The 16,940-nt window shown below is 44.6% G+C and overlaps 1 protein-coding gene across 1 annotated transcript in view; it reads right to left on the bottom strand.

Moving 5' to 3' along the window:
* PLGRKT (plasminogen receptor with a C-terminal lysine) overlaps positions 1-10,415 on the bottom strand; it is a 45,677-nt gene extending 35,262 nt beyond the window's left edge. The window contains exons 1-2 of the mRNA XM_064140163.1: positions 10,356-10,415; positions 9,980-10,066 (exon numbers count right to left, since the gene is read on the bottom strand). Of these exons, the coding sequence (XP_063996233.1) occupies positions 9,980-10,060 (81 nt within the window). The 5' untranslated portion in view covers positions 10,061-10,066; positions 10,356-10,415. The remainder of the gene's footprint in view (positions 1-9,979; positions 10,067-10,355) is intronic.
* Between the last annotated feature and the right edge of the window lie 6,525 nt (positions 10,416-16,940).

The following is a 16,940-nucleotide window of genomic DNA, read 5'->3' on the forward strand; positions in this document are numbered from 1 at the left end:
CAATTAGGTAAAAAAAAATGCAGAGGAACTTCAGCAGCACAGTCCTGTCTTTTTCATAAGAGGATACTGTAATCTTCCCATTGCTCAAAATGAACCCCTATGATGTTGGGAACCTCAAAAGAGGGAAAGAATTTTAAAAGGAAAGGCTAGCATGGATTCTCAGAAATGACAACACCATTTCACTGCATTGTCAAAACAGAAAAATCAGAGCCATACTTTTACAGCTTGACTTGATATTACCACTTTTTTCACCACGGAGCATGAAACCTTTCCCATGCCCACACAGAGAGCAAGTCTATAAACTCCCAAAGACTAACTGCTATGAAAACAGAACTGTAGCTGCTTCCTGGCTATCCAATATTACCTGGGGAGAAGAATGCACTTTACTGTTTGACATAATAAAATAGGAAGAGAATAGGGATGGCAGGAAAAGGGGAGTGAGACTATCCAGAGATTCACATTGCAGACAGGAGGTCATAACCAAACATTTTTATTATGGGTAAATACAGGATTTGTCAGTATATTGTTTTCCTAGCCTGTTTATTTTCTCAAAGGTTACATGTCTCCTGTCAAAGATTAATTTGGAGGATTATCTCTGACTCCTGAATGCAATTATGCTTTCCCACAAAGAAGATTATCTTTCCGTCTGATAAGGAATTCTCTTGCTGAGACCAAACAAGCAAACAAACCCCAACTGAACAAACTCTGAACTGCTATCCCAAAGCAAAACAAAACAAAACAAAATATTCTGTTACCCACAGAAACAGCAATAATGTACCCTAAACACCAACTAGTCTATTTGCTTTCCAGAACTCTCAGTGATTTTCAGCTATTCTTGTATTACTTTCTCCTAAACCTTAAAATTTTCAAGAATTCAAATCCTCTAGCTTTCCACTCTTATCAGCCTGATGTGCCCCTGAAAGTTTGGCAAAGCCAACCTGCTGTGATCTTAAAGCAAGACTTCTGTAGCAAGTTCTGCTTAATAATGGTCACAACTTTTTACTAGAATTGACGACTTTGACCAATTCATGTATGTGCTACTTCAAGATACATACTATTAGGTGCCACTGGGGAAACTTGTCTGTGGATACAGCATTACATATTGCAAAGATTTCAGGAGATTGTAGGAATAATTTACTTGAAAAATAATTGTATAGATGACTACATTTTTGCTTAGGTTTTGAGTCTGACATGCAGGCACAGTGAGGCTTTAAATCTGAATCCTGTGAGGTTACTTCAGTATCAGTATCACACATACCTAAAGTGTGTGATTGTCAGCTCAGTTAAGAATTAGCCCAAGTCACAACCTGTTTGAAAGGACTGAAGCTGTGCATGTAGAGCTCAACAGCAGTGCAGACATCAAGCAATAGCTCATCACAATCTCAGTCTGGGAAGAAGCCGCTGTGAGGATATTCTGCTTCATGGGATCTAGAAAGTACAGCAGGCCACAGTCTATGCCTGCTTCCCGATGGTCAGAGAATCACAGAATAACTGAGGTTGTATGGGGCCTCAGCACTTCCTGCTCAGAGTAAGATCAGACGGAACTGCTAAGGGCTTTACCCAGTCAGGTCTTGAAAACCTGCAAGGATGGAGGTTACACAGCTTAACTGGGCCTTTGCTCCACTGCTGGATTGTCCTTGTGGAGAAAAAGGTTTCTCCTTACCTCCAGTCTCAACTGGTCCCTCTCAACCTCTTTCACTACATGTTCACTATCTCTAATCCTCCTGTGATGCATAAATGTGAACATCCTGGTTCTGCTTTTTTGATAACCTCAAAATTTACTGGGGGATTGCTGTTGGATCCTGCACCTGAGAAGGCATCCCTCTCCCAACTAAGTCAGCACACTTGGCTTCCTCTCTAGCAGTGCTTCAGCCTTTGACTATCTTGATGGTCACTGATAAACTTGCTCCTTTTCATCTACTTTTTTCTCACTACAGGGGAAAAAGGATGCGGCAGAAACTGGTTGCAGTAATTACACTTAAAGCACTGAACATAGAGCAACAGTCATTTTCCTCAGCCTACTGGCTGCAGTACCACTTGTAAAACCCTTGTGGTTGGTCCTTCTGAGTCTCTTTGCGACCAGAGCACGCTGCCAGCTTATGCTCTGGTGGTTGTCTTCCAGCATCCCCTCCATCTCTACAGTGTTACTCCCCACTTATTGTCACCCAGTCTGTATTGTTGCCAGGGCTGTTTGTGTTGTGAAGGACACTGGAGGTTGTCCTTTATAATGTCAGTGTTCCTAGAGGTCCTTTATGCTTTTGAATTGCCTTCTTTGGCATCTCACCTTGTAGTTTTCTGAATAAGACCTAATTTGCTCTCCCAGTGTCCAAGGCCTGAACTGTGCTGTCTTCCTCGATCCCCTCTGGACCCTGATCTCATCACCAAAACCAGGACTGCCTTTGATATTATATTTCCTGTTTGTGAGCAACAAATGCAGATGTGAATGAGTCCTGAAGGGCCAATCCAGTGCCCACCTGTATCAGTTATCCCTCACACTTTCCAGAAATGTGCTAATTTTTTTAGCTCATGTCCTGCGTTATGGACATCCCAGCAGATGTTAAAGCCTCATGAGAACCAGTGGCAGTAATCCACAGGCTTTCTTCAGTTACTTAAAGGCTTCATGCAATTTGCCACCTGGATCAGCACTCCTACCAGTGTCATGTTTTGTGACCCCTCCAATTTTAAACCACAAGCTACTCCTTCACATCATGGGCAGCTCTTCTCCTTTGCTTCCACACCTGTCCTTCCTGAAGAGCTTTTATCTGTCCACTGCAGATTTCCAGTTGCATGAGCTGTCCTACCACAGATGTTATTCCCATGGTGTTGCAGTTTCTTGACCAGAAATAGCTAGTCTTATTACTTGTTTCTGAGCATATGTGTCTACTTGTGCACTGACAGGCCTCCTTTCTCCATTTTGCAGAAGCTTTTAGGAGTTGCTTCTGCAAGCCCAGATATATTCTAGACTTTTTTACTTAACATCTGCTGCCACAGCAAGATGCTGCTGTTGTGCTCCTGTACCAGCTACAATTTCTTAGCTCAGAGGAATGTAATTTATTGATTCATCTGGAGAAAACAGTTTTGTTGTTGTGCTTTTTGGGGGCTGTTGGGGAGTTCTGGTTTGGTTATTTTGGTGGTTTGTGTTTTGTTTGGGCTTTGTTATTTTGTTTTGTTTGTTTTCATCGTCTTATATATATTAAAAAAAAAAAAAAGTAGTAAAAATGCTCTGTGATTGTTTAGATAAGTCTTCATGCTCCAAAGTTACTGGAGAAAGAAGTTAATTGTCTAGAATCTGACCAGTATCACATTTAGCAAATCAATAAAACTGGGAATTAATCTTTTCCACTTGGCTTAAAGTCCAGCTACACAACTCTTGGTCTTTGAGCTATCCTGCCATCACACACTTAACAAGGCAGTCCCCTATACAACAGAATTTTCTCTTCTACTCTCTGATTAAAAAAATAAAAATAAATAAATCAGTGTTTCTTTCTCCCCCCCCTTTTTTTTTTAGAAAAGAGTTTTCCCACAACAGCATCTAGGTGAAAACCTCCAATAGCTTAATCCCTTAGGTATGATTGGTACATATAAAGATATCACAAATAAATCTGTCAGATACTGCCTCCTCATTTTGGTCATCTAGTGTTTAAAAAAAAACCCAGTGGTATAATAAAACTAGAAATGAGTTATTTACATCTCATAATTAACAATATTACAAACTAATATAAGCAAGAGCAAAAAGGCTAGTCATAAATGACTGAAGGTGTCACTCATTCTTTGTTGTGAAGTTACAGTGCAAACTTGCATCTCCCTAAGTAAGAAAACATCTTACACATGGAGATACTGGTGAAAATAAGGATTTCAAATGCTACAAGGGCTCTCCTTAAAAAAAAAAAAAGCCAACCCAGACATTTAATAGACTAAAAACAACTGTTTGCTATACAGTATAATTCACACACAAATCAAGTTATCTTCACGTCATTTGCCTCTCATATGACTGGAAAAATAACCCCTAAAGCCTTTTGAAAACCAAAACCGCAGTCTCCCCCTCTGGAGGGTAACTGTTCCTGTAATTCACTGAGCACTTACAGACTGGTGCCACATCCAGTTGGCAGCTGTCACTAGTGGTGTTCCCCAAGGATCAGTGCTGGGCCCAGTCCTGTTCAATATCTTTATTGATGACCTGGACGAGGGGATTGAGTCCAGCATCAGTAAGTTTGCAGATGACACCAAGCTAGGAGCAGGTGTTGATCTGTTGGAAGGTAGGAGAGCCCTGCAGAGGGACCTGGACAGGCTGGATGGGTGGGCAGAGGCCAATGGGATGAGATTGAACAAGGCCAAGTGCAGGGTTCTGCACTTTGGCCACAACAACCCCAAGCAGCACTACAGGCTGGGGACTGAGTGGCTGGAGAGCAGCCAGGAGGAAAGGGACCTGGGGGTACTGATAGATAGTAAGCTGAAGATGAGCCAGCAGTGTGCCCAGGTGGCCAAGAGAGCCAATGGCATCCTGGCCTGCATCAGGAACAGTGTGGCCAGTAGGACAAGGGAGGTTATTCTTCCCCTGTACTCAGCACTGGTCAGGCCACACCTTGAGTCCTGTGTCCAGTTCTGGGCCCCTCAATTCAAGAGAGATGTTGAGGTGCTGGAACATGTCCAGAGAAGGGCAACAAAGCTGGTGAGGGGCCTGGAGCACAAATCCTATGAGGAGAGGTTGAGGGAGCTGGGGTTGTTTAGCCTGGAGAAGAGGAGGTTCAGGGGTGATCTTATTACTGTCTACAACTACCTGAAGGGGCATTGTAGCTAGGTGAGGGATGGCCTCTTCTCCCAGGTAACCAGCAACAGAACAAGGGGACACAGTCTCAAGTTGTGCCAGGGTAGGTATAGGCTGGATATTAGGAAGAAGTTCTTTCCAGAGAGAGTGATTTGCCATTGGAATGGGCTGCCCAGGGAGGTGGTGGAGGCACCGACCCTGGAGGTGTTCAAGAAAAGACTGGATGAGGCACTTAGTGCCATGGTCTAGTTGATTGGATAGGGCTGGGTGCTAGGTTGGACTGGATGATCTTGGAGGTCTCTTCCAACCTGGTTGATTCTATGATTCTATGACTGTATATAAGAAACCTCGGAATGGACTTGCTTTCCCATGGGTAGAATTTCCAAAGAAAGTGAGGAAAATCAACTGTTTATAGCCAAAAGCTGTGTTATTTCTGTAAGAGCAGGGCACACAGTCAAATTTAAAACTGGGGAGGGGAGGAGGAGGGAACACCATAATACTGAGCTGGTGGGGTTTCATTCAAAACAGAGGAAATAGCTTTGATTCCTCTATATGCAAGAGAAAGCCTGGTAGCAATGTCACAGAAGACTTCAGGCTTTACACCTACACCCCACAGTAAGTCTTTCAGCTGCACTTACAATATCTTTTACATATCAGGCAGAAATATCCTTCTGCAGTATGAAGTTAATTTAGCAAACTTTGCTCTATGCAGTCCTAGAATTGAACTCCTTAGGAAATTAATTCAACATTTTAATCTGTACTGTGGCATGATCTTCTACCAAGACTTAGCTTTAAGTAACACTATACAGAGAGAGCACATGAGGTAGTTTTAGTATTTTTTTAATTTGAGGACAATGTACTTGTGCACATATCATACTTAAGCCCATCTCATGGCAAATAAAGTCTTCAGCAAGCTACAGAGCAAGGCAATTTCCTATGAAGAGACAAGCCTGCCAGTCAAGGAATGTCAATGTCTAGAAATAAAGTCACATTGAAAGTGTTTTAATCCATGATGAGGAATGAATGAACAATCAGCTACAAGTACTGCCATATTCTCAAGTTCCCAGTTTGAAATGTCTGTATTTTTCCAAGTTGTCTTTCTTAGAAAAAAGATCCTGAAATGGGATTTTTAAGGCATACATTTGAGGTTTTGAAAGAAACAGAAAAAAGGAATAAAAGTCTACCCAGAAGAGAAAGTACTGAACACAGCACTATCCCAAAAGAAATGAATGAAGTTTCTGATTTCACTTGCATTAAGAGCACCCACATAGCTCATGGAAATGAGTAATCTGCTGTACATGCTGTGAGACATGGAAAATTCCATTAACCATTCAGCCACACTGAAAGCACTTAGTAAAGCTATAAGTTAGGACTGAGCTGCAGATCTGATACACAAAGTGTTTGGAAGGAATTTTGTATGTTACTCTTTAAGGAGCAGGCTTATGATAAAAATGAAGACTCAACAAACTTCTACCATAAACTTGGTAAAGACTGGTATTTAATTCTGAAGCCATACCAAGACAATACAAACAACTGGTAAGTCCTTCAAAATCAAGGAAAACTGAGAGCTGAGTTTTTATTATTCTTCCAAGAAGCACCAAGATAAAATTTACAAGGCCACAATCCCTTCTTTTCAGAACAGCCTCAGGAAGTGTATAAAGGAAAAATATGCACAAACTTTAAAGCACCTTTTAATATTCTCTTATCCTGAAGTAGTCAAGTTGGCTTGGGTGCCCAGCATAGAATCAACCAGGTTGGAAGGGACCTCCAAGATCATCCACTCCAACCTAGCACCCAGCCCTAGCCAGTCAACTACACCATGGCACTAAGTGCCTCATCCAGTCTTTTCTTGAACACCTCCAGGGACGGTGCCTCCACCACCTCCCTGGGCAGCCCATTCCAATGCCAATCACTCTCTCTGGCAACAACTTCCTCCTAACATCCAGCCTAGACCTACCCCTGGCACAACTTGAGACTGTGTCCCCTTGTTCTATTGCTGGTTGCCTGGCAAAAGAGGCCACTCCTGGCTACGGTGTCCCCTCAAGTAGTTGTAGACAGCAATGAGGTCACCCCTGAGCCTCCTCTTCTCCAGGCTCAACAATCCCAGCTCCCTCAGCCTCTCCTCATAGGGTTTGTGTTCCAGGCCCCTCACCAGCTTTGTTGCCCTTCTCTGGACGTGTTCCAGCACCTCAACATCTCTCTTGAATTGAGGGGCCCAGAACTGGACTCAAGGTGTGGCCTGACCAGTGCTGAGTACAGGGGAAGAATAACCTCTCTTGTCCTACTGGCCACACTGTTCCTGATGCAGGCCAGGATGCCATTGGCTCTCTTGACCACACTGCTGGCTCATGTTCAACCTACTATCTACCAGTACCCCCAGGTCCCGTTCCTCCTGGCCGCTTTCCAGCCACTCAGTCCCCAGCTGTATCACAGTGGCTAAAACTGACTCAGTTTCAGCATGCAACAAAGCTTGGGCTTTGGGAGGGGTCTTTATCAAGTTCTGTCATGTTACTTACCTTCCTATTTTTACAATAGTCTCCTTCCAAGCTACAAACTTTGAGAAAGTAAGTGAATGAACAGCTTTGCATCTTCTATCCAGTTAGAGGAGAGCACACTTAAGACTTTTTCTTTTCCCAAAAGGAAACAAAAAACCCGCCACCAAACCAAGAAACCTACCACCAAAAAATTGTCATGGGATCCAATAGCAAAAAAAAAGCTGTTAAAAAAATCCCATTTCAAACAATTTTTAGTAACAAAATGATGCCTCCTCATCTACAAGAAGCAGGAGAAGCCTTCACAGATTGTGTCACCAACATCTGCTGTGTTTTTTAACAGTTCAACCCAAGGACTTAACAGTTCTCTCTGGAGATATTCAAAACCTGCCTGGATGTGTTCCTGTGTGATCTGGTACAGGTGATCCTGCTCTGGAAGGGGGATTGGACTGGATGATCTTGAATGGTGTCTTCCAGCCCCTAACATTTTGTGATTCTCTGATCCATTTCTGAGCAGTGTCACACCGTCACTGCTAGAAGACAGGGCATTTTAGAGGAAACAGTTTTGATGTCTTCTTCATCCAATAGGTTTGGAATAACAAGAGCACCCTATTCCCTCAACATTTTAATGATGGGGCACTCCAAAGTACATTCAGAAGCTCTGAAAGGCTCTAAGAGGTTTCAATGCCATGCTGTTCCAGGATAATTTCATGTTTAAAGCAAATCAGCATGTTTTAATCTCTCAAAGCAAATACATCACATTAAGTGGAAACTTCTGTCTTCTTGACAAGTATGTTGGTTTTCAGAGAAGAATGGGGAATTGATAGGATCCACTATTTCAGCACAAGAGTTTCTACTGCTCTGTATTAAGCTATTTTGTTCTGGTCCTAATACAACCTAACTTCCCCAGGTATTTTTAGTAACCAATTTTGTCTAAAAGCAAACAAATCAGGCTATACTATCTTCCACAGCTAGCCTGAAAGTAGTTTGTCTAACACTAGACTCTAGATACATCACGGGTTTACTCATGCATGGGAAACACAACCAGCAGCCTTCTCTCCCCTACACTCTCCCTAACCAGAGAAGGGCTATTCTCTTTCATTCCCTTATGACAAAATTTAGTTATCCACTTGCATCTACTGCATCTTTCACACCTGTGTTAACTGCCAACTCTGCATTTGTAGCAGATGTGGATTTTCTAACATGGCTGATATGTCTGCAAGTGCAGTACCAGTCAAATGTCATCAGGCATTTGCAGTATTAGGAACAAATCTACTCTGCTGACTACTACTACTACTGTCAAAAAGAACTACAATGCAGAAAGAGTTACTAAAGAACAACCTGCCAAAAAAATTGTATGCAAGCTTTAAAAGGCTTTGTGGTAACTGACTTCAAAGAAGTTTATTTTTTATGTTAGCCTGTGGATTTAGGTAGAGTTCTTAGCCATCTGGGGTCAAGAGGCCAAAGACTCTTCTATTCAAACCTACAGCATCCCACAAATTCTAGCCTGAATTCTAGCTGTTTCCTGAACTCTGTCTTTCATCTGCACAACAGAGAAACACTTTCATTTCACTGTCATTCTTTCAGACTGAAAACAGTCCTCTCATTTAGAATTCAAAAAATTTTGGGCGTAGGAGGAGCCCCTCTTTAAAGGGGAAAAAGTAAATTTTTAGTACATTAAACTTGTGGTTTCATCTCAGAAACACGTAACCCAGCAGAGACAGAAAATTACGTTTAGAAACTTTGCAAAACGTTGATTTTCTTTAAACAGTTAGGAGCCGTTCAGTATTTTATCATCTCTCCTTATGCTATCTTTCTCCTTCCTAATCATGTTCACAGGGTCTCCTTCAGAATCCAATTTACCCGTGACCCTACAAAACCCCACTGCCTGTGTACTGCTTTGAAAACTAGAATATGCCATCTACTGGCAACTGGATAAACTGGGAGTTCATCCACCACCAACTTGAAGCATTCAAAATTAAACGCGAAACTAAAGGGACAAACTCCAGCTACACCCTACCCAGATTGCAGTCTGGCATTCACTACATGTATCAGTTACAGAGTGCAAGGTACTTAACAATAAATCAGACAGCTATAATTAGTTCTGTTCCAAACGTCTTTCTGAACTTTAGTCCAACCAGTTTTACTTCTTTTTATCTATTTTATTGACAGGGAATGAAAAATGTCCCCATGCAGTCTGAGGTTTCTGAAGGAGCAGCTGTGTAGTGCCGTCCTAGCGGTGTGGAGTGACAGCAGCTGTGTAACTGAACCTAGAGTTGCTTGAAAGACTGCGTACAGTGAAAGAGATAAAACACATTCAGTACTTTAAGAGAATAGTATCTACATTTTAGTAACCTTGCTGTCACCAATACACTTAGCATGTACCTGCTGCTTAACACTGGCATAGCTCAGCTGGGCTACAGACAATTGCCCATGGGAAGTTTCCAAAATTATTTTTCTGAGCTCTGGCTACCATAGGGATAGCTTTTCTACAACTTGTAAACACAGACTTTCCGAGGAGTGGTTAGGTCTAGGGAATAGGGGCCTCACACATCCGAACTTGCTGTCTTAGATGGACCACACTGCAATGGGTAGAGTGCGTGAACGAAGCTCCTTCAACCCTGAGAGGAGAGCAAACCTCTGCGGGTGAAGCCACAAGCCTATTTCTGTGGAGGTAGCTGGCCGCGGGTGACCTTCCTCCACGTGGTCGCCTGTGCGTTACCTGAAGCCGCGAGTTCATGAGCATAAAGTCCTGCTGAGATTTCAGGCTGTCGTTCATGTACTTAGAGAAGATGAACCCCATCGTGCCCTGGAGCAGAGAAGAGGACAGGTGAGGCCGGCACAGCAGGAAACGCGGGCAGTTCCGCGACAGCCTGTCCCCGCTTCCGCCGGCCCGCAGGAGGAGGCTGAGGGGGGGAGGATGGGCGGGGCAGGGCCAGGCTGACGCGCGGGTGTCCCGCCGCGCCCGCGGCCCTCGGCGCCCAGCTTCGGCTGAGGGGGCCGCCCCTTCGCGCCCACCTCCCTGGCGGCGGGCGGCCCCCTCCTTCCTGCCGGCGAAGGCGAGGGCCACTGGCCAGACCTGGCGCCGCCTCACCTACCTTCCGCTGCGCGAAACTCCTCAACCGACCACGGGTAAAGAGCGCAGCGGCAGAGACCGATCCCCGAGCAGGACAGCGGCCACCCAGCGGCCACCCAGCCGCGCACGCCGCGGGCAGCGATTGGCCGGGGCCGGCGGGCGGGGTTCAAGAGGCGGTGCCGGGCCCCGCGGTGCGTGCGGGGCGCTCCGCTCTGGCGTTCGTCCCTGGGTGCCCGGGGCCGTGCGTGCTGCAACCAGCCCACGCGTTGCCTTGCGAAATTCTTGTAATGCTAATTCGAAGCAAACACTCTGGATCCTCCAGCAGCCTGGACGGACCAGCCCGTCCGCTCATGTGGGACTGGTGCCGCTCGGCTTTGTAAGCCGAGGAGCGAGCATCTGAGACGACGTTACAGACCGCGGGCAACCTCAGAAGGCAAATATGCGGCGGGTCTCACGCTGGTTCTTTCAGAAAGCCCGTGCTGAACGGGAAATACCCACCCTGCAGGCGGCTGCGTCTCCTTTTCCTCCCCATACACTTACTTTTTTTCCTGCGAGGGGAAGGATGGGTGGGCTTGAGGTACGGGTTGCTTGATTGCTTGTTTTTCAGTTGGTTCGTTTCATCTACGGAAACTTTTCAAAGAAATTTAGAGGAAATCCCCACTTTAAATGAATACAAAGGCTCTGGCAGATTTACAACTCCAGCATGATGTAACCAGATGCTAAGTATAAATTAGCAAATCAAGAAATTAAATGCCTTTGACGCCTCATCTTCTTGTCTTACTGTGCCTTTCATCATGTGTCAGATTTTTTTTTTTCGTGGCATCATCATCCATAATTCAAGGCTGACTTTGAAATGAAAAGAAATTGATTTTTCATCATTAAAAGAAATGTTGAGACAAAAATTGTGCTCTTTCGTTTGGCTTTTTATATGGTGGTATCATATCCAGTATCAGACACAATTCTTTTGGCACTGAAGAGGGTCTCATTAAAGTTTTCAACACCAGTCCATGACAGTATGTGGCACCTCTGTCACCATCTGGAATTTGACATCTCACTTTACAGCAAGAATTAATCTTTTTTTTTTTCCCAGAAAGCATATTGTAGTTCAAGATGCAAATGTAGTCAGTGTAATTTTCAAGTATTTCCATCTGCTGATATATTCACCTGCAAGAAGCTCTTGCTGCTAGAATTAAATACTTTTCTAAATGCCTTTTTTTTTTCAGATGTTGTGGTTTTGACAGACAAATAAATGATTAATGTGAGAAAGCTTCTGCCTTCCCATATTCCCATTCCCCCTCCTTATTTTATTTCAGCCTGGAAAAGAGGAGGTTCAGGGGTGACCTCATTGCTGTCTACAACTGCCTGAAGGGAGGTTGTAGCCAGGTGGGGGTCGGTCTCTCCTCCCAGGCAAGCAGCAACAGAACAAGGGGACACAGTCTCAAGTTGTGCCAGGGGAAGTATAGGCTGGATGTTAGGAGGAAGTTCTTCACAGAGAGAGTGATTGGCATTGGAATGGGCTGCCCAGGGAGGTGGTGGAGGCACCGTCCCTGGAGGTATGAAAAAAAAAAAAAAGCCTGTGTGAGGCACTCATTGCCATGGTCTAGTTGACTGGATAGGGCCAAGTGATAGGTTGGAGTGGATGCTCTTAGAGGTCTCTTCCAACCTGGTTGATTCTATGACTTTATGAAAAATAGGGGGAAAGTAAAGAGAAAAAAATTTCTATTGTAGAAAATTAACATTTTTACTTCAAATCTTTCCAAGAACTTGATTTTTTTTATTTGTGGGACTTCTAAGGTTTTAAACTCTTCACAATACATGGATTTAGTTTGTAAGAGGATACAAACTTTAAAACCATAATGGTAGGATTTATTTCCAGCTTCAGACTGGTCCATGCAAAAAACTTTCACTGTTGGCACTGTATGGAAAAAATGTTGAGTTAACTGCCTGCAGATGTAAGTACTTGCAAGGACAAAGGCACCTGGCCCAACATTATGAATACAGCATAGAAAACAAGGGTCTTTCAAACAATTAATAGTTCTAATGAAGGTATTATACTGCTCATTTGAATAAAAAAACATAGAATGCACCAGGCTGAAATGGGCTTGTAAAGGTCATCCAGTTCAACACCTCTGCAGTAAGAAGGGACACCCTCACTAGATCAGGTTGCTCAGAGCCCTGTCAAGCCTGACCTTGAAGTCTTCTGCGGTAGGGCCTCCACCACTCCCATGGGCAACCTTTTACAGTGTTCCAGTAAAGAACTTCTTCCTAATTTCCAATCTAAACCTACCATTGTCTAGTTTAAAATCATTGTCCCTTGTCCTGTTGCTGCATGCCTTTGTAAATAGTGCATCTCCAGATTTCTTGTAGTCTCCCTTCGTATACTGGAAGGTCTATAAGGTCTCCCCAGTCTTTCCTCTTCCCCAGGCTGAACAACCCCAACTCTCTTAGCCTGTTTTTTGTATATATGCCCCAGCCTTCTGATCAGTTTTGTGACCCTCCTCTGGACCCTCTCTATCAGATCTGTGCATTTCTTGTGTGGAGAGCCCCAAAGCTGAATGCAGTACTTCTGGTGCAGTTTCACTGGAGCAGAGTAGAGAGGCAGAATCACATCTCTCAATCTGCTGCCCACACTTTTTTGATACATCCCAGGATATGACTGGCCTGGGCTGCAGGTCACACTGCTGGCTCATGTCCAGTTTTTCATGCACCAGTACCTGCAAGTCCTTTTCTGCAGGGCTGCTCTGCATCACATCATCCATCAGCCTGTACTGATAAGGAGGGTTGTTCCACCTCAGGTGCAGAACCTTGCAACTGGCCTTGTGGGACCACACATGAGGTCCCTCTGAATAAATTTTATCCTAATCTCACCATTCAGTTTAGTGTCATTTGTAAACTTGCTGAGGGTGCATTCAGTCACACTGTCTGTGTCATTGATGAAGATACTAAACATCACTGGTTCCTGCAGTGACCCTGAAGGATGTGGCTTGTCACCCATCTCCATCTGGACTTCAAGCCATTGATCAGTACTCTCTGCATGTGACCATCCAGTCAGTTCCCTATCCACCCATCAAATCCATCTCTCTCTGTTAGGAATTAGGCAAAATTAATAATATATATTAATTTTGATATCCAGGAAAATATTGTTAATAACTATTAAAAATGTTTATTAACATTAAATCTCACCATAAAACTTATTTACAATGTTCAAAATGCAGAGTTTGGATACTTATACACACAGAGAACAGGCAAAACTAGAACACTTTAAGAAATAACTAGCAAATGCAAACATTAAAACTGGAAAGAGGTTCTTAGTTTTAATTGTACCTCTTGCCCACCAAGGGACTTGAGAGGCTCCTTTCTGCTACTAAGTCAGAAAGGCACAATAGAATCTAGTTAGAGAATTTCTTAGAGGAAGGCTTTGAATATTTACTCACAACTCATGGGTCTAGTTACAGCTTCAGACATCACCCAAACACTTTCAGGGGGCTCTGTTGATGCCTTGTCAGCTGCTGAGGCTTCTGATTCTTCCCAGGCCAGGGAAAGGAGACAGATGCAGATGCTCTCTGACCTTATCCTGATGTCTCTGGATGATCTATGTGTCCCTTCCAGGGTTTCTCATCTTGGCAAGCGTAGGCAGAATGCAATAAGGCAGTGAGACATAACACTGCCAGAAGCAGAGAGCAATGGCAGCAGACAGCAGCAGCAGCAGCAGCAGTGAGTGAGCATGAATACAATGGCAGAGCATATTGTGTTACCTGCTCATCTCTTTTATCAATGCAGCTTGAGACAAATGGGTCTTTGGACACAGAATAACCAATCAGAATGGCAGTTAGCTGAGCTTGGCTATATTAGGTGAAGCCATCAGCTTGCTTTACCCAAATTTGGGAAAAACACAGGCCTTGCATGAGGCAGGCACAAGCCAAGTGTATGTACCTTGTTTACCACAGGGTGTAAACAGGAGCAAAACAATCTGGGCAAGCCAGGGTGGGTCCAGGTTCTTTGTCTTCCTTCCAGTGGCTGCTTCTCCCATTAGCAGAAGGAAGGAGAGCAGAAAAACCCATGTCTGGGCAAGCCAGGACATGTTCTGTCCTGTTTAGGCCTACCAGTACACTCTCCAACTTAGGGACAAGTATGTTGTGGGGGACAGTGACAGAGGCCTTGCAAAAGTTCAGACAGATCATAGAATCACAGCATCATTAATGTTGGAAAAGACCTTTAAGATCATCAAGTCCAACCACAACTCAACCACCATGACCACTTACACTCTGAAGCACTCCATCTACGGGCTTCTTGAACACCTCCAAGGACGATGACTCCTTCATCTCCTTGGGTAGCCTATTCAATGCCCCACCACTCTTTCAGTGAAGAAATTTTTCCTAATACCAATTCTAAACCTCCCTTGACACAACCTAATCCCATTTCCTTTCATCCTATCTCTGGTTACTTGGGAGAAGAGACCAACACTGGACTCACTACTCTTTTTTAAAATACATGCAATGTTTCCTTTCTTCCAGTCATCAGGACTTCACCTGACTACCAGGACTTTTCAAATATCATGGAGAGTGGCTTTGCAAGTGGCTTGCATGAGTCCTAATTTATCAAAGCTAGCTGTCAGTAATAAGAAAGAAAAGCCCTGTTCTAGCAAACTTCGCTGGGGCTTAGTAAGTGCATGAGACGCTACCTAGAACCAAAACACCCTCTCTCATAAAGATGCAGTGAATGTCAGCAACAACCAAGGCAGAGGGAAACACAGGGAAGCTGACTCGCTAAATTACCTTCCTGGGCAGAAGACTGAAGACTATCACAGTATCACAGTATCATCAGGGTTGGAAGAGACCTCACAGATCATCAAGTCCAACCCTTTACCACAGAGCTCAAGGCTAGACCATGGCACCAAGTGCCACGTCCAACCTTGCCTTGAACAGCCCCAGGGATGGCGATTCCACCACATCCCCAGGCAGCCCATTCCAGTGTCCAATGACTCTCTCAGGGAAGAACTTTCTCCTCACCTCGAACCTAAATCTCCCCTGGCGCAGCCTGAGGCTGTGTCCTCTTGTTCTGGCACTGGCCACCTGAGAGAAGAGAGCAACCTCCTCCTGGCCACAACCACCCCTCAGCTAGTTGTAGACAGCAATAATGTCACCCCTGAGCCTCCTCTTCTCCAGGCTAAACAATCCCAGCTCCCTCAGCCTCTCCTCGTAGGGCTGTGCTCAAGGCCTCTCACCAGTCTCGTCGCCCTTCTCTGGACACGCTCAAGCATCTCAATGTCCCTCCTAAACTGGGGGGCCCAGAACTGAACACAGGACTCAAGGTGTGGTCTAACCAGTGCAGAGTCCAGGGGCAGAATGACCTCCCTGCTCCTGCTGACCACAGCATTCCTGATGCAGGCCAGGATGCCACTGGCTCTCTTGGCCACCTGGGCACACTGCTGGCTCATGGGGTCCATGAAGGTAAGTACGGTTTGTGGGAGGATACATGTAAGTCTGCTATACATGTGAGTGGTGGGTAGTTGCATTAGATATTATGAAAAATGGAGATTATCACAATTATGAGAAGAAATCAAAAACATACATGTTGGCATACTGACAAGGAGAGAGAAGGAAATTTGTAAGAAAGGATCAGCGAATGAGAAGGCAGAGTAGGACAGAAATGAAATAACTGCCAATAACACACCTGCCCATCCTCCGAGTGTGTGGAAGTAGTGACTTGCGTGATGAGCGCGGAGGTGGCACAGGTTTTGCCCTCTACTGGGTGCAGCAGAGACCGACGGAGAAATGTCCTGCTATGCTTCAGCCTTACACAAGGTGGCAGTACAGCACCGGCATCCACTGACATTCCTTAGGGCCTCAGAGGAGAAAACTGATTTTCGTTCAAAACCGGCTACCAAAGATGCCGTCCAACCTCACCCACAGAGCAGCCAAACTAATTATTTTTGTCTGTCCAAAACTCTTATTTTCTTGATTTCAGAGTGCAGCAGACCTCTGTACTGCAGCTCTGTATCGCAGAGAAATGGTTTCTGGGGAGGGGTTAACATGAAGGTGCAGTAGACTGCAATAATATAATAGAGAACAGGGGGAAAACTGTGTCTGACTGCTAGGGAATTAGGGCTATTTTATGAAGAAAGGATTAAGGATTTAAGAATAGCAGAGAGAACAGAGCCTAGTTTCTCATCGGGCATAAGGAGCCACTGTAGTTTATGCATGTGGAGGGGATGCAGGTTTGAGCTAACAGAAAACACTGGGGAAGAGACCACCTAAAACAAGTGTTGCAGCTTCTGCCTCTCCTTGTTGACACTTGCTGCACCAGACATTGGCTAAACAGGACGATTTCACTGCTGCTGTGATAATTCCTGGTATCACGCCCAGGGACATTCCCTGCCCTGTTCCACTTCCCACACCCCCAGCCACATTTCTGCTCTTCATTTCACTGTCTGTCATGGGAAATTAGAAACACCTCTACAGAGCCACAATCAAGTCCAGAGTCTCTGTCCTGCTCGGCTGACTGACACCTGTCTAACCCCTCCAGCTGTGTCTTGCTACCACTGTGTTTCAAATGCATAATGAAGAACAAGAGCTGGGTTAAGTGACACTGCCAAGTCTACTTCAGT

This window comes from Pogoniulus pusillus, chromosome Z (genome assembly GCF_015220805.1).
Source record: "Pogoniulus pusillus isolate bPogPus1 chromosome Z, bPogPus1.pri, whole genome shotgun sequence".
Taxonomy (NCBI): Eukaryota; Metazoa; Chordata; class Aves; order Piciformes; family Lybiidae; genus Pogoniulus; species Pogoniulus pusillus.